The sequence below is a fragment of the Rhincodon typus genome, chromosome 14 (assembly GCF_021869965.1).
Source record: "Rhincodon typus isolate 14 chromosome 14, sRhiTyp1.1, whole genome shotgun sequence".
Classification (NCBI taxonomy): domain Eukaryota; kingdom Metazoa; phylum Chordata; class Chondrichthyes; order Orectolobiformes; family Rhincodontidae; genus Rhincodon; species Rhincodon typus.
In genome coordinates this window covers 41,720,742-41,739,062 of record NC_063345.1, presented here as the reverse complement: position 1 = coordinate 41,739,062, position 18,321 = coordinate 41,720,742, and the positions used below count along the sequence as shown (strand labels likewise).

At 40.0% G+C, this 18,321-nt stretch overlaps 1 protein-coding gene across 1 annotated transcript in view; it reads right to left on the bottom strand.

Annotated features, from left to right (window-relative positions):
* sash3 (SAM and SH3 domain containing 3) overlaps positions 1-17,722 on the bottom strand; it is a 65,593-nt gene extending 47,871 nt beyond the window's left edge. Inside the window, exon 1 of the mRNA XM_048605430.1 lies at positions 17,594-17,722. Coding sequence (XP_048461387.1) covers positions 17,594-17,650 — 57 coding nt within the window. The 5' untranslated portion in view covers positions 17,651-17,722. The remainder of the gene's footprint in view (positions 1-17,593) is intronic.
* Positions 17,723-18,321: the final 599 nt, after the last annotated feature.

The following is an 18,321-nucleotide window of genomic DNA, read 5'->3' as shown; positions in this document are numbered from 1 at the left end:
TTTTCTGATGAAGGGTCTAGGCCCGAAACGTCAGCCTCTCTGCTCCTATGATGCTGCTTGGCCTGCTGTGTTCATCCAGCCCTGCACCTTGTTGTCTCATGTTTTAAAGGTGTTGGGTTTCATGTAAATCATACTCATATTTTCTGTTTTGGACTAATGTAAGAAGTTATTCTGCAAACATTTTGAGACAGTTCTTTAAAAAAAATGTTAGCTGCAAATAAAAATACAGAATTTGTGGGGGTGCTAACAGGAAGCACCCAACCATGTATATCTTAACCCTAAAGTTGCTACTTCCTCTTTTGTCTCATGCATGCAAAGCTCCTGGCTGAGTTTTAGAGAACGACAATTCGTATTTGTCATGTTTAGCATAGAAAAATTAACTTTGTGCTTCTTAGGCATCTTTCTTTAAATTAGTCAGACCAAATTCATGACGTTTAGATAAATGTTTGGTCAAAAGAATGTGGAAGTGGGTCTACCTTCGCCAAATGGACTGCAGTAGTTTAAGGCAGCAACTTTCCACCACCTTCTTGAGGGCAACTAAGGATTGGCAGCTGGCCCAGCCAGCAATGCCTACATTCCATGAATCAATAAAAAACAAATGGGGTCTCCAGTATTTTTAAAAAATTCACAGCAGGTAGATATTAAGATGCAGAGAGTTTTAGAGAGGGAATTCCAGAGTATAGCGTTTAGGTAGCTGAAAATACAGGATCCAATTGTGGAGCAAAAGGAGGAAGGGATACAAATAGCTGGAGTCAGAGAAAAGAGAATTTGGGCGTGGTGGCTGTTGTATATGGGTTTGAAAGTGTTAATTCTGAGGTGTGCCACCGCAACCAGCCTTGGAGATGATATCATATGGAGTTGTGGCAGAACAGGTCAGGATCTCAAAGGAGTTAGACCGAGCATATGGTCCTCCTCAAAGTTTCTGCAACATTGTCCATCATATCAATATAACCTATAACTAGATGCGAGGATGCAATAAATGACATCCTGTAAACACCAAGACACTCTTCTTGCTTTACCAGGAAGTGGTTTTCCTCTACCACTCGAGAACATGCAGACCCTGCAGTTTCCTGCCCTTAAAGAGGATCGGGTCAGCTACTTTCATCATGAGCAGCAGCTGTACAGCATCGTGAGCTATCTTGCCCATAAAGCAGGAGATGGGGGTGGATGTGCAATGCTGCTGCGGATATGGAAAAGATTATTGAGATAAAGAGGACAACTCCATGATGGATTTAAACAAGAGAATATTAGCAATAATTCAAGAATTTGGAACGCTGGGAACAATTAACGTTTGGCAAAGACAAGGGCAGTCAAAACATGGAATTTGTCTTAAGGTGGGAACAACTGAGTTTTGGATCAATGTAATTTTATTGAGGGCAATGAATAGAATGCAAACCAGAAGGGGATCAGAATGGTTTTGCCTGATAAGGGGATAATGGTCAGAGCAGCAAATGGGATGTGGCAAGGGTGCAGGTGGGCAATAAGAAGTTGAACATATCACAAATGTTATTGAAAGCAAACTATTTCACAAGCCAATCTTGATGAATACATAAACATGCCTTCTTAATTGTGCCAGTAGGTTTACTGTCTTCCTAATTCTGAGTGATCAAGAAACTTTCTGGAGATTTTCAGCAAATAAAAGAACTCATGAAATAATACATTGCTCACAAAGCAGGTCGTGGCTTTGTTAATGTTTGAATAGGTTCTGCTTCATTTCCAATCTATTTTCAGTTAACTGTCAGAGATGAGGGAGTTATCTGTAAGAAGACAGACAGCAGAGGTTTTAGAGTGAGCTGGAATGGGATGTTGATCTGTTGCCTCAACTGAGAAATATTAGTAATGTTTAGTCACTGGATATCGCTGGATCATCACCAAACTAGTTCCAGATACAGATTTCCAATTCATTCCCAGAAAGTCACTTTGGGTTGTGGCTCTAGAGAGTTACCAGTAGAAGCGTGAATTCACACGGGTGTCTCTACAAGAATACTTATTAGTATTTTTCACAAATTTTCATTTCCATTTTTTGCAATGACATTCATGTCATTGTGGCTCCGTTGGTAGCACTGTCACTTCTGCATCAAAAGGTCATAGGTTCTAAATTCACTCTAGGCCTTGAGCACAAAAATTGATACTGACAGTTCAGTGCTAAAGGAATGCTGCACTGTCAGGTGTGCCATCTATCAGATGTGATATTGAACCAAGGTCCAGTCTACATGTTTAGGTGAACATACAAGGAGCATTTTATGATGTGGCTAGTGGCTATGAATGGTACAATATAAATGTAATACTTTCTTTTTATGCAGGGAGTACTTTGCAGCAGAAGCATAACCAAAAAACTTTAGATTCATCCCCAGGTCTGAGTTGCGTTGAGTCTTTTAAAGTGTTTGCTTCTCGAGGCCTTCCAATTCCTCTTGCTCCACCATATCAAACTTGTCTTATTTTTTACCTACAACACCCGTATGGCATTTCTGATGTGCAATTCCAGCTGTATCTTGCCATGTGCCATTCCCAGAATAATTCACCACTCAGCAGATATTTGTCAAAAGACTGGCATGCCTTGTGACTACATCATCTTTAAAAGCTCACTCTGCACCCCGACAAACGCAGTCAGTCTGAACCTTCCCTGCACAGTTCTTGACATTTGCCCCTGACATGGCACACAAAGGGGAAATTGGCACCCTGTTCCGCAGGCAGTGACCTGGAGGTCCTGATAGAAGGGGGCGTGCAAAAACGAGACTTCCTTTTCCTCCAAGACCAGCAATTGATGCTACAACTCCAGACAGTGCTAGCTTGCTCTGAGGTTACCAACCTGGTTATTACATTCTCTGCTAGCTGGAGAAATGCCCAGCACTGTAGGAAAAAGGCCAATGATGTTCTCCACTCCATTAGCTTCTCCATAATACTTCACACTCACTATCTCTGCGACTGTATCTGTCGCCAAGGCTCATGCTCTATCACTTTCACTTGCTGTCACCCACCCCAACCCCCGAGAGCATTAACCCTGCGCTCTCTGCTCTGGCTACTCACCCACTCGAGTCATCTCCACCCCCCCGCACCAAAAGCTAAAGCTGTGCTAACCACTTCCATTTCAGCTCACACCTGCTTCGCTCTCATGCCAGGAGGAAAGCAGACCTCAATAGTGTAGAAAAAGTAAAGACGGGTGATGGTTGCCCGACATTTAATTCCTCACCTTTACATGGAGAGTATCCTGACTCTGACCATGCTGAATAGTTGACTTACTGTGTCCAAATTGCTGGACTGGAATTAGAGGCTGCTCTAGACCTACACTGCCAGGACCCTCTGAGCAAAGGCTAATCTCCTTGAATTGCCTGGGGCCTGCTGAAACCTATGGCAAGATCTCTTCCAATGTGTCTGCATTGAATGACAAGGCAAAACAGAACTAATATCAGTCTGGTATTGCTGGCTGAGGGGGTAAAGTGCAAAAAGTCAAAGCAAGGCTGCTGTGAACATCTAGGAAGGTTCAGAGTGCGTGCATGCTAGGACAGCAAGCAATGAGCCCAGAAATGCAGCCTGGTCCAGTCCCTGATCTGGGTTTGTGTTCCTGAGCACACAGTGTCCTTGCAGCAACAGTATTTTAATGGTCATTGGTGCAGCACAATTTGTGCAACATTGACGTGCAGTAGTGTTCTGTAACTGGATAAGATATGTGCCATGAAGGTTCTTTGAAGCTGGCACAGCAGATGCCACTAACAATGGGCACAGGATGTATGTGTCAGGTGCTCGTGCAATTTGCCTTGAGTTGGTGGTGCTCAGTGGATCTTCAGCGCAAGTGGCAAGTTGAATCTGCCAGGTACCCTCCTTTGAATACATGTTGAGTTTTCTTGATGTCTACCTTGTTTGGGTGAGTTTGGTAAGATAGAAAGTTAAATATTAATGAGGCAAGTTTTGCTGTCAATAAGGTGTTTAACAAGCAATAATCCCTCAATATTTTTTGGCAACTTACTGCTTCCTAACAGGAAACATGCCACACTGCTTGGGAAAAGCATCAAAGATGGAATGATTACACCTGACTTTGAGAGGGGCTCACCAGATTTCTTGTCTGATTCTGCTGGAAATCTTGCTCAAATTCCTGTAACATTCCACCTTTTGATGTAAAACAATATTTGATATGTACAATAAAATTTGAATTCTTAAGTCATTTTTCAAAAATACCCTTTAGGTCAAGAGAAGCAAGGGAGTTAATTGTTATTAGTTTTACAGTGTGTAACAGAACCTGCAGCAGCAGGTGGTGATTGATCTGATGCCATGATACTTTGCGAAGTATATATTCAATGTTATACACTTTCAAGGCAATTCCCTCCCAACTGTATACCACTGTGCTCCTACCTCTTGTAGTGGGACAGGACTAGCAATGGTGGTGTGTAGGTCATTAGGTCTAAGGAATGATTTCACATCCATTATGCTATGACTATGACCATCTTTGGGTCAGCTCTCCCAAACTTAGCACAACCCCGAGACATTAGTAAGGGGTTTTTAGCAGGATTGACAGGCCTGGGTTTGTCATTGTCATTGTTGTTTCAAATGTCTTGGTCAATGCTGAGTGGTCCATCCAGTTTCAGTCCTTTTTTAGATTTGCAGCGGTTTTGACGCAAGTGAGCAGCTTGCTCAGAAGGTGGTTAAGAGTCAACTGTGATTCTTTGGTTGTGGAGTCACATGTAATAGAGAAGGTTAGGACAACAAACTTCCTCCACAAAAAGACACTAATGAGCAAGGGAGAATGAAAAGTTGTGCCAGCACCTCAAGCAGCAAGTGGTAACAGTGAGGGAGGGCAGCTGGAAGACTCAAAAGGATTTTCTCTGAAAAAGGAAGGTGTTGTTGGGGTAAGGAGGCCTCATGGGAAGAAAGGATTCCTTAATTCAATGTAAACCATAGGCTTCATTCTATATAAACATTTTCTTGTTTCACCTTTATTTCTTTTCATGTTTGCAATGATCTGATGCCAGTGGAATAAAGAATCCCTGCTTCATGATATTTGGGTCATTCGTGTGTTCAAATCACTTATTACATTCCTGGCATAGTTGGCAAGATTCCAAAGCACAGGCATCAAGTCATGGCAGATGAGTTTGAAAGATGCCGGGCTGAGATGGATGATGGAGGAGTCAAAACTGATAAGATCCCTGAGGGAGGCTGAAACTGCTTCAGGATGACTGGAGGTTCATGTAGCAGCAGAGGGAATTGCACCTTTAAGGAAAACCCGGACAAAGGCTCCCCATATGCATTCTCTTGATGCTACAGTGGAAGACAGCAGTGCTCCTGGTCAGATATCCTATTTGCCGATGGGTGGGAGGCTGAACAGATTCCACGAAGTTCAGAAACACCCAATGATCAGCAATTGAAGATTGGATCGAGGACACACAGCTGTTGGTGGTGTCCAGTTGCTTCAACATAAGGTTTATTTTAATTCTTTCACAGGATGTGGGTGGCACTGCCAAGGCAGCTTTCATTGCCTATCCCTCATTGCCCAGAGAGCAAGTAAGAGTCAACCACATTGCGATGGGTCTGGTGTCATATGCAGGCCAGACCAGGTAAGGATGGCAGTTTCCTTCCCTAAAGGGGATTAAAGTATGCAAGTAGCATTCATGATTGACATCCATGTAGGAGAGCTTAATTGGAAATTTTGGGAAAAGGTACAGTTGTTCAAAGAACTTTGAAGCCTGCACAAGACCCTTGAACTTTTCAGGTAGCTGGGGATCAGGCTGTTCTTTTACCTGCCTGCATCATGGTTGTTTTTAAAGGCTTATGTCAGCCACCCCCAACTGATCAACATCAGGCCTTGCTACAGCGTCACATGTCACATGTAGCAGAGTTCCCACTTGATGTAACACTGGGAGTGACCCTTGTCACCGGGAGAAAAGGGTAGAGTATCCAAGTAGATGATCAATGTCAATGACGAAGATGTTTACCTCCATTCAGAATGCCTATTGATGTCCTTTAAACTTGCCATTATCATTGACAGTGGCCTTACTGGAAGAGTCATCATGAATCTCATATCGAAGATGGATGTTGGCAATTTGGAGGCGACCCCGCGGAGGCAGCTTGTTTGTACTCTCACAAAGCACAGACAACTTCCAGTAAAGACTATAATGACAATGGGTAATGTGACCTGGTAAATCCCAGGATTGTGACTGCAGATGGCCATTCAGTAAAGATTTCTTTTAGCCAGGTCCCACAGCATTGCTGGAATGAGGTCCAGGACTACCTGCAGAATTCTTTGGAGTGAAGTGACATCTGACAGTCATCTATACCTCCCCCACAGTCCTTGTGAGGGGGGAAGTTGTAAATCTCAGTATCTGTTACAATTACCAGGAACTCGATGCGAACGTCCATACGTTGTTTACCCCCTGCCTAGGATTGAGAAAGCATTGCAAGTTCTCAAAGGCACAAAGTATTTCGGTAGTCTTGATTCAGCCTATGGTTACAACCAGCTACTAAACTCTGAACAAGATATTGAAAAGATGCATTTTGAATAAGCACTGGGGACTTCACAATAGAGAAGAATGCAATTTGGGATCTGCAATGTTCCATCACCTTCTTGCGTGAGGTGGACAAACCTTTTGGCACCTTAATTTTCAGTCCCTCATTGTGTATCTGTATATTACTCATTTTCAACTCATCATTCGAGGAGACACTTGCAAGACTAGACACCACCTTAGCATGCTTGACTCAGCTGAACATGGAAGTCAAACCAGAGAAGTGTCAACTTTTTCAGATAAAAGTACAGTATCTTGGACACTTTGATACTAAAGGGAGCATTACTCCTGATGATGAGAAAACCCAAAATGTGGAGGAGTGGTCTGAACCTAAGATGGGAAGGGAACTGTATGGAGTCCTGGTTTAGTGGGTTGTTCAAGGCTATGGACAAGTGCTCACCCCACTCTACAATTTACACTGGTTAGGAAAGGGTTTATGAGGCATCATACATCATTGAGCATCACAGGAAATCAGACTTCAACGTGTCCACCCTGAAGCAGAAGTACGTTGCGTTACATGTCTTTAGCTACCCAGATTGTTGGTTTCCAGTTTGAAAGAGTGCTGGAAATCTGGGTAGCTAAAGACATGTCACGCGACATACTTCTGCTTCAGGGTGGACACGTTGAAGTCTGATAAATAAAGAATAAAGAATCCCTGCTTCATGATATTTGGGTCATTCGTGTGTTCAAATCATTTATTACATTCCTGACATAGTTGGCAAAATTCCAAAGCACAGCATCAAGTCATGGTGGATGAGTTTGAAAGATGCCAGGCTGAGATGGATGATGCAGGAGTCAAAACTGACAAGATCCCTGAGGGAGGCTGAAACTGCTTCAGGATGACTGGATGTTCATGTAGCAGCAGAGGGAATTGGACATTTAGGAAAACCCGGACAAAGGCTCCCCATATGCATTCTCTTGATGCTACAGTGGAAGGCAGCAGTGTTCCTGATTCCCTACGACATTCAGACGTTGATTCGGTGAACTGCACCAATACACTTATGAGTGAGATTCAAAATATATTCAGACAGGTAAAGCAAGGTGTAGTTTCACCATTACCATTTATCTCAACTGATTTATGTCTGTATCAGCTACATTATGGAAGGCCCAACACCCATCCACCCAGTACCATCTGGTGACTGTCCAAACAGACACTGAAACTGCTGAGTTGCAGGAAGAGGGTCAAGGGGGAAAATGGTTTCCTCCATCGGCTGGTTCATGACAAGGTGAGGGGATGAAGCAATTCATCCTTCCCAACAGCCTCAAGTGTCAAATGTTGGTAACTCTCCGTGATCAAGCAAGACATCAAGTGATGGAAAAGGTGACTGCCTTAACCAGGCAGTAGTATTATGGCCTGTTAATGTCCCTATTAAATTGTCATATAATGTCCCAGTACGCAAACTAGTGGTTGGAAAAACAACTTAAAAAAATGACAGATTTCATTTTCATCTCTTACGTTTTTTGTGCAATACTTTGTGTCATAACTAAGAGGCTGTGCAGGACATCTACTTCAGTACTTCTGCCCAAAGCTGGGTTTATTCCACTTGTGAGAATGGTAGTTTGACTTGCCCTTTGTTATACGTTCCCTCATTGAGGATTTGATTTCCATTTCTACTTTCGTCTCTACTTTGATGTCTTCTCACCCACAGCCCACCTAATGTTGGAAAATGTCTCTATGAACAATTACAGACATTATAACTCCTTATTATCTTGGTTTAACTGGAACATATTTGTGTTAAAGAAGCTGCTTAATAAACTGATCTACTGTTTTCTCAGAGAAGCCTGATTTTGCACAAGCAGTGAATTGAGTTCTAATTTTGAACACACATAGCTTGAGAAGTGCGATTACATATACGTGCGATTTCTGTTTCTCCAGTTTGTTCTATATTTCAATTCAAATGATTTGCACAAAACACAATTCTCCTCAAATTGGCATTTAGACAACCTTAGTTGAACCTAGAAATTAATCTTTATTGGTCTGAAAATAAATTCCAGTACAGACATTTGGAAACATTTTGTTTAAATATATGTGCAAGTTTTTATTTATGCAAAAGTAACTCACAGTGCTTTGATCCACACTTCAGTTTAGCAAAGGAGTTTACAGGCAGAAGCACAATCGTCTGATGAAGAGTTTAACCACTTCCTGTCAGACGCCCTATTTTCAATTTTCACAGAAACTGCTTCATAATTTCTTTAACTTACAATGATATAAATTTGAATAAAATGCAATCAATATAGAAGCTTGTTTTCTTGATAGTTGGCTATGGTCTAACAGATTCTTGATTTGCTTTACTTCCTTTATTGTGACTTGAATTGAGAAAAGCAAGTGTTTGTTGCTTGCAGGGTTGCACAGTTCTGGCAGTTGAAGCAGTGGTATTTTTGCATATGAATCATGAGCAAGTATGAGTGTAGAGGCTTTTTACTCATACCAATAATGTACATTACTTGTGCAAGAACCTCAGAGCAAATATTTCAATATTGATAAATAGCTACCTTGTCCAGCTCTTTTTAGATAAAACACACAAATTTTAAGTTTTTGTCTTGAAGAGAAAGTTCCCATAGTACAGAACAGGTTAATGTCACCTTCCAATCTCATCGACAGTGCTGTAGCAATATCACAAAGGAAAGAGCTCTGCTCTCAAGTGTGAAACAGCACTTCTTCTAGATGAGGCCAAGATTGGACTAGAATGCGATTTTGAGAGAAACCTTGCGCTGATATGAGGTGTAGAAGCACTCTATGCTGAAAATATCTCTGTTTTAAAATTTTATTCCCCTTCCCGCCTGAAAGACTTCTCATTGTTGACATGGTTCTGTGGCTAATTCTGAGGTAGGAAATTAACAATGTGCAAAGTAAACAACAAAGACGACTGCCATTTGGTGCTCAGTCTAGACAGATAGTATATTATACAGGTGGATCTTTAGGCTAAGTTTAGTGGGTATTTATTTATTTCTGTATACGTTTACAGGAAGAGCAAACCTCAGAATGCTTCTTCATAGCAGCCAAATTTCAGAAACAATTTAGGCATAAAACTACAACCACATATCTGTATATGACACACAACTTGGTGACTTGGTCACCTTCTACCTAGGGATGCTTTAGTATGAGGTCAGTAATTAATCCTGTCTTGTTGGTCAAAACCAGGTGTAGTATAGCTTGGGCTCTGTTTGGTGCCATAACATGCTGGCCTAAGAAACTGTCCTGAAAACATTCAATGGATTCCTAATTTGAACTACTTTTTCCCATCTGATTTTTGCCAGTCTACATGTCAGTTAAAATCCCCCATGATAATAGCAGTACCCTTTTGACAAGCCCTGTTATTTCTCCCTTGATACCATGTTCAATCATGTGAATACTATTAGGATGCAACTCCCACAGGTGACCTCTTGCCTTTATTATTCCTCATTTCTACCCAGATTGCTTCTCTATCTTGGTTTCATCAATTTAGGTCATCCCTCTTTATTGCGGTAATATAGTCTTTAATTAATAGAATCATTCTTCTACTGTTTCCAAGCTTCCTGTGCTTCCGAAATGTCACAAACCCTTTAATATTCAGGTCCCAATCTCAGTGATCCTGCAGCCATGTCTCATGCCATTAGATCATACTTATTTATCTCAATTTATACTACTAGTTCATCTGTTTTGTTTCAATGCTAAGGCACATTTGAATGCATTCAAATACAGTGCCTTAAGTTTTGTGAATATATTTTTGTGTCACCTCTAGGTTTATTTGCTGACTTGCTTTTAGATGGATATTCTCTGTCCTTTCTTGTCATTGTCTGTTTATATTTCCCTCATTAATTCATTCCTCTGTTGCCTTTTCCCAACATATTGATTCATTACAACTTCCCAAATTTTGGCCCTTGCACCCACTTTTTTGTTTAAAATTTACTTCTCAAGTTATACTGTTCGCAAGTACGGTTCAGATATAGATGCTCCCAACGGTACAGATCTCACTTTCCCCAGTATTGGTGCCAGTGCCCCATGAACTAGCACCCACTTCTCCCAGACTAGTCTTTCAGCCAGGCATTCATATCTCTAACCTTGTTTACCCTATGCCATGTTGCATATGGCTCAGGTAGTAATCTCAAGATTATTACCTTTGAGGCTATGCTTCATAATTTGCTGCCCAACTCCTCATACTGGCTGCATAGACCCTCTTTCCTAGTTCCACCTCTGTCATTGGTGCCTACATGCACCACAACAACTAGATTCTCGCCCTCCCACTGCAAGTTGTTCTCCAGTCGAGAGCAGGTATCCTGAATTCTGGCACCAGCCAGACAACACAGCTGGCTGGACGTTGTTGCAGTGAAGTGTCAATTCCCTGACTATGCTGTCCCTTACTACTACTACCTCTGACTCTCCCAATTATATGGCTTCCTGTATCACATTACCACGTTTGTTCAGCACATCCATTCCACAACTGTGTTCTCATCCAAACAAAGAGAACTTCCAACCTGTTGGGCAACTGCAGAAGCTGACATACCTGTTCTCCTGTCTTCTGCATCCCTTCACCTGCCAACCAATTTCAAACAAACAATCTCTCTTTTGTCTCCTTCTCTGAACACAATGCAAATACAAATCATTTGTGTTGGTACTAAAACTCATGGTACTAAAACTAATTGGTTATTAGGATTTCCTCCTTTTTCCCTCAGTCTTCTGTCAGATTGTTTTGTGTAAAATAATGTGGTAAATCAAATGTATTAAGCGTTCAGGGTAACAGCATCTCTTGATGGGCAACTTTCAAAGGTAAACATAAATCATTTGTAGATATTGAATTGCATTAAAAATAAACATTAAATTCTCCTTTATTTTTCACAATAGAAATGTTAACGCTACATGTTGTGGTCAATACAGAATGTATCCTGCAGCTAATATATATATGCACACGTACTACTGCACCTAATCATATTGTTTAAATAGAAACCAAAAACCATACACTGATATCTGCAGAGATAGTAAGAACTGCCGATGCTGGAGTTGGAGATAACGCAGTGTGGAGCTGGAGGAACACAGCAAGCCAGGCAGCATTAGAGGTGCAGGAAAGCTGACCCAACCCGAAACATCAGCTTTCCTGTTCCTCTGATATCTGCAGACCTGTGCAAATGAAATAATTGTGAACAAACTGAAGTGTCTAAGTAATAAAATTCTATTAGTTTCTTTTCAGTGAGAGAAAGTTATAGAGTCACTGCTGATGGTGAAACCAACGGAGCTATTAAAAACATCACTAATTCCTGAATGTGTGAAAAGTCCTGAATTCTTTTGGGTGCACAATAAGAATGCTTGTCTCTCTCTGCGTTTACATTATTATTGTCCTGGTCTACATTCATATAAGTAAATTACCTCGTTACACATACTCTATAATTCTTGCACCTTTGTGTAATGTCCTTGTACTAGTTGCACTTTGTAATTTCCTTTCCGTGAGTTGATAACCATACACCACACCGAGGAATGGAATTGCACATTTTTGTTCCTTAGTTCTAGCTAACAATTCAATCCTTGATTCCCCTAGGCTAGCATTGCAATCTCTCCTTCATCACTCCTGCCGACTCCTTCCCTGTTCCTTCGTTTTCTATCTTTCCTGAACAACTTCAGTCCAGGAATATTGATACTCAGTCTGCCCTTATGCAGGAATCATGAAACAAAAACAGAAATTTCAGGAGAAACTCAGCAATTTGGCAGCATCCATAGACAGAAAGCAGAGTTAATATTTTAAATCTGTGACTCTATGTTCTGAAGAAGGCTTACAGAACTTGAAATGTGAAGTTTGCTTTCTCTCCACAGATGCTGCTAGACCTGCTGAGTTTCTCCAGCGATTTCTGTTTTTGTTGCCCTTTTGAGAGTCAGGACACTGTTATTGCCACTTTACACTCAGCAATCTGTACCTGCAACTCACCAATCTTATTTGCCACATTTTGCACATTCACATAAGATGCATGTTAATCCTAATTCAAACATTACTTATATTGATACCCTGACTCTGAACCAACCTAATAATTTACCATTGCCTGTTCTTCAGTTATCTATTTCTTCTGGTATTCCATGCCCCTTGGTAATCTTCCTGGTTGCAACCCACCTGCCAAATTGGTTTAATCACTCCCCAATTATTGAACAAAATCTGATCCCAAACCACACAAGGAGATATTAGGATCAAAAACTTGACTGAAGCTTTGGGTTACCTAGCATCTTAAAAAGCAAATCATAGGCAAAGAGTCAGTGTTAGGAAAAGGGGAGAGAACACACACACACAGGAAGAAATGATTTAAGAATGATTGAAAACTCAAAGATATGGACATTAATTTGTGATTTTTGACTCAATCCAAAGATTTGCATCCAGGGAAGTGTAGGCTGAGTTTAGAGGGCTGCAGTTGACTGAAGTTGCAGCATTCCTTTTAAAAGGTGACCAAAAGGGAAAAGCGGAGAGAAATAAATAGAATGCTTTTATTTTCTTCCTCAACCACCAAAGGTAAGGTGAATAGATTTAGGAATGCTCAAAAGGTCAGAATTTATGAAGCATTGAGAATCAGCGGTGACATTGAAAATGGGGATGGGGCTAGTAGCTGCAGCAGTGGTGCTGTAAGGCAGGAGTAGATCACAGAGACATGGAGGGCTGAGGCTGGATTTGAAAATAAGAATTAGAGCTTTAAAATCAAGGTGGTGCTGTGTGAGTGTATGATTTGGTAAGAGTTCAAATATGGACAGCAGAGGTTTGAGTAACCTCAAGTTTGCCAAGGTCAATGGAGGTCAGCCAGATGTCAAGTCCAGAGGTAACAAAAGGATGGATGAGGATTTCAGTAGTGGTAGGAAACTTCCTGTGATGTCAATTGCAAATATTTCAAACAGTCTGGTTCAACTTCAGCGAGTTAGCAGAAAGAATGTTGGAATAAATAGTGAAGGAACAAAGTTTGAGAACTGAAGACTACAGTGTCTTTTGACATTTAATTGGAGGAAATTTTAACACAACCTTCAATAGATGTTGGACAAACAATCTACAGCTTAAGAGAGAGAGACTGTGTATGTGTGTGCTGGTAGTGGTGGGGGTGGGGAGTGGGGAGGAATCAAGTGAGGTAGAACCAGAGACTGTGAGTGTATATATGGAAAGTAGTGCTGCATTTTGGATGATGCCACCAATATGTTACAGGTGCAGCATGTGGTTGAGAATCAGGAAGTTGTTCATACAAAGCAGTATGTGGCAATTTTCCTTCAAATTCTGTTGGCTGTGTGCAACTAACTTTTTGCACTGTATGGTCCTTTTAATACTGAAGCAGAGCCACATATGCGTGCATCTTAAAGAGAATGTTGCTCGTGCACTGGTTGTTTCTTGTATAGCAATCAATTCCTGACTGTTGCGCAGACAGGCACCCATGCAACTTGGAATGGACAATGGTAAATGGTACAGAAAATACAAATCTGAAAACTACTTCAACATAACTTTTAGAATAATGAAGCACAGATTGAGATTCTAAAGGGAAAATCTTGGATTGATTTGCTGAGGTACTTCTTAATGAAATGGATGGACAACACAAAGAACTTCTAGACAGTCCAAGGCAAACAGAACTTTTAAGGTTGAATTTTACACTGGGTGTATGTCCTTGACACCCCCACATAAAAGTTAGTGGTGTGCCAGTCTCTGCTTTGCTGACCCTGAAGCCTTTTAACAAATGTTGTATCTTTAATTGATTTGAGGCAGGTTTACTGTCCTCTTCAAGTCTTTTCTAAGAGGAAGCCACACTTCTGAGATCAGCTGACCAAACTGACGGCTGGAAACTCTCTTGTTCATCTGCACCAGCAGGAGTGGTGGCAACCAGTGGGTACTGTAAGAGGAGGCAGTGATATAACGCAGATTCAAAGGTAAATATGGTCTCTTTCTGGGGTGAGGTTGGTAAACCCTGGTCAGGGGGGATGGAGACTGGGAATGTCAGGGAACGAAAGAATATACTTATGGGTTGGGGGTTGATCTCCAATGCACACAATGTCTGAACAGGAGGTTACGCTCTCATTGCACAGCTGCTTGTCTACCAGCTTCCAGAGGAAGAAGGGTTCCAATCCAGATTAGTCGAAGAAAATGAAAATATCCTAAAGTGAGACGGCATTTTTTTGGCAAATGTAATTCACTCTTCTTGTGATCTCTCAATGAGATTACTGGTCTCATCCAAACAAGGGTTGAATTAGGAATGAAATAGAAAAAAATGTCTTACTATTCTCTGATGTGAATTTGAACCCAGTTGACTGACTGATTAGGTGAGATTCTCTTCATTCAGACTATTATGACAACTCACAGCAATCCATTATCTGTCATTATCTAATGTGTATCTCATATGTAGGTTGGGAAGTAAAGAGAACACAAAATGTCCAATGGCATTAATACCAGAAAAATTCACCCTTGTGGACAGCATGTTGTGAAGTACTGACCACATATTCCAAGTTTCTGATATTCCACACTGTATTGTGCATTTGTAAAATTGGTTTTATGCTGTCACTTTGCAAAAGTAACTTGGAACTTTTATGAAGAAAGGAAAATAGTCTCCAAATGTTGGAAACCTTTTCGTGAAGTTAATTTTGTTTATCTTCATTAATTGAATGGTTTCATAATTCCATAGCATAATTTCAAGGATGAGATGGTTAAGAGTAAATCAGGAACAGGTATCTGTGAATTAGAAGATGGCTGCTATGAAACCAAATCACTCTCTGGAAATTGACAAGAGGCAGATTTATGGGGACTTTTTATTTAAACTATGATTTTAATATACATAATACAACTATGAAATTATAAGATCTCACAATCCTATACAGAATACAGAACAACTCGAATGGAAATTAACACTCCCCAGACAGCAGAAATATACCGGGAGCTGTGTTAAAATGGAGCTGTTTAAGTTCCCACTCTATTCCCACTGATTTTTCATTTTAATGTCATTAGTTTTGGCTGCAGATGAAGTCTGTGCTAATCTCTAGTGGGGGTCCTATAATATGTTCAAACTAGGTCTATTCATAATCATGTGTATGGTAGTCTAGTGACACTTTCACCAGGAGAAGGCATTGGTCATCTGAGGAAAGTTTAAAAAAAAACTCTCCTAATGTGGCCAAGGGGAAGCAGGGCCACATCAGGGCAAATCCATGCCTCTGTAGCGCTCCCTCTATTTCCCCTCTTCTCATCAATGAAACCTTGGCAATACTCCGTTTCAGAAAGTTCACTGCTGTCAGCAGCCTTCTCATGGGTGTCAGTGAATAGACTCTGGGCCACCTCAACTTTCCTGGTCACCACAATCATCTATTGTTTTTCCTTACTCACATTTAAACTTTTTTCTCTTTGATAAGCTTTATGGAATCTCTTTAATTTTATCAAAGCTATTACAGTTAGTTCTCCTCAGTAAGTGTGAAATTTGAGACTTAGGGTATGTATATCTAAGTTATTTCTCTTGATCATCTACCACAATTTTCATGGAGGTATGTGTAAAGCCTCAAAAAGTGTCCTAAATGTACACATTTTTCGTCAGGAACACTATGGATCATCCACAAACATTACAACACAAACATTACAATGGCTGGTACAGAGACTTCCTGCAGAAATTAACCATTTTACTGCACAGCCTCCCACTGCAAAATGGTTTTATACACTTTCTGTGAAACCTCAGGGTAAGGGAGGCTAAGATTTTCTGGTGAAGATTAGAGTTGTACTGCTTATTCTTGGCCCACAAGAAAATCAAAAATTAAAATTAAAACTTATCTACTTTCTGAATCACAATCTTTCTTCTAGCAGCCTTAACTTCTCAAGAAATGAGAAGGCCTCTGAGTATAGGTCCCAGTGATGTCATCAGGCCCTGTTTTGCATATTTAACTAAAGTTCCACAGCCCTTCTCTCAGTAATTTGCTTGAGTATTCAAAACAAGAAGCTGAGAGGTTATTACTTTGTTGGAGGTTCTGCCTTTTGAATATGACTAAACCAAGGTCCTGCTCCCTCCGGTGGATATAAAAGATCCCCTCGCATTATTTCCAAGAACACCAGGGGAGTTTTCCCCGGTGTTATTCCTCAGTCACCATCACAAAAACATATTATCTGGTCATGACACATTCCTGTTTGTTGGAGCTAACAATCTGTAACTTGGCTGCTGCATTTCCTACATTACAACAAGTGACTACATTTCAGCACCTCATTGGTTGTAAAGTGCTTTGAGACAAACATTGGCTTTAAAAGATACTAGATAAATACAAACTTTTGGTCTTTAATATCCAGGTGTTTCTCATATACTTTACAGGGAGTTATCAATCTTAAATCATAAATTAATATTGAGTCAGGAAGGTTAAAAGATGATTTGTTGCTTATTTTTGAAAGCCTGCAGCAGTGGTTTCTACTTGGTGTAACACCTCATTTCAAAATGTATAACTCAGTAACAAGAGCCATCCTGTTTAAACAAAATTTGAATTCAGAACTCAGTTAATGTGAAAGATTTTCATATATGAAATTATTTTCCTTTGTAATTATCAGTGATACTGATCTCTGACTCAGAAGGTTATAGTTTCAACCCAGCAGCCATAACTTATAATGTAGGCTAGCACTTGAGAGTATTTTACGTTTAGGAAAATTACACTGTTGCATGATTCGAGATACAAAGGATTAGACATCGGACTGCTTCTGACACTGAGTGCCTTAAGTAGAAAATAGTTCTTTCTGCAGAGTTAATGTGTAAAATTGTATCTTGTAATACTTAATTCTATAATAACATTGATACAGGTTTAACTTAAGTCAGAAAATATCCTATACGGAGGACTATTCATTAATTGTTTGTCTAATGGCTAAACAGCCAATTTGTAATGCATACTTGAGTTACTATGCATCAAAATGTGAAACTGATCTTTGTACTGGGCAATGTATACATACCACTCTGAACTGTGAATGAATAACTCCAACTAATCAGAATTTGTTACAACTTTACTGTTGAAACACTGTTAACATCTGTGATGTACAGAGTTGTTGTGTGGTGTGACTAAAAGATTGCCCAAAGCGTGGTCTTGCGACACCACATAGCTCATCCTCTAATTGTAAAATGCCTTCAGTTGATTATAATTAAAGTCACCATAAATGCTAGTCAATTAAAAGCCTTACCTTTGGTTTTCGATTTTGTTCCTTTTCTGATGCATTGGATGGTTTTCTTCGTAACATTTTTTTTCTGAGGATGAAAATAAGAAAAGGATATAAATTAGAGATGTTCTGCTTAACTGAAGGAATCTGAGTCACAGGAAGCGGAGTCACATGGCAAATTGTTACCGCAACAAAATGGTGTTGGTTACAACGTCAGTCTTCAAAACCTACCAGGAAGGAAATAACAAATTTTACTTAGTGCTCTGCTTGCTTGCACAGCAACAGAATTAAGGTGTTAAAAATGACAAATAAATTTGCTAATATTAAAGCTTTACTTTTACATTCCAAGGTTTCAACTATCAATTTTGCAATTTTTTACAAAATACATTTTTAATATATTTAATTGGTTGTGATGTATAATGCAATGTATGTTATATAGTTGCATACTTTATGTAAGTAGTGGACAAGTCAAAGATCCACATTAAAACAATTGCACATTATTCATGATTGTCAAAGCAAAATTGGGAAATATTTACATTTTTTCATAATAGAATTTCTCAACTATTTTACACAAATGGCTTTGACCCAGTCATGGCTTATTGCATGAAACTTTGTAGTGGCATGATAAAAATGATGTATCTGGTATTGCATTCTACAGTAATTATTTTACTAAAACAATGTAATTTCACCTGCAGTAGCATTCCATATTCTTAGAAAACTTAATACCAAAGTGCTGTTTTCTTAGTTACTGC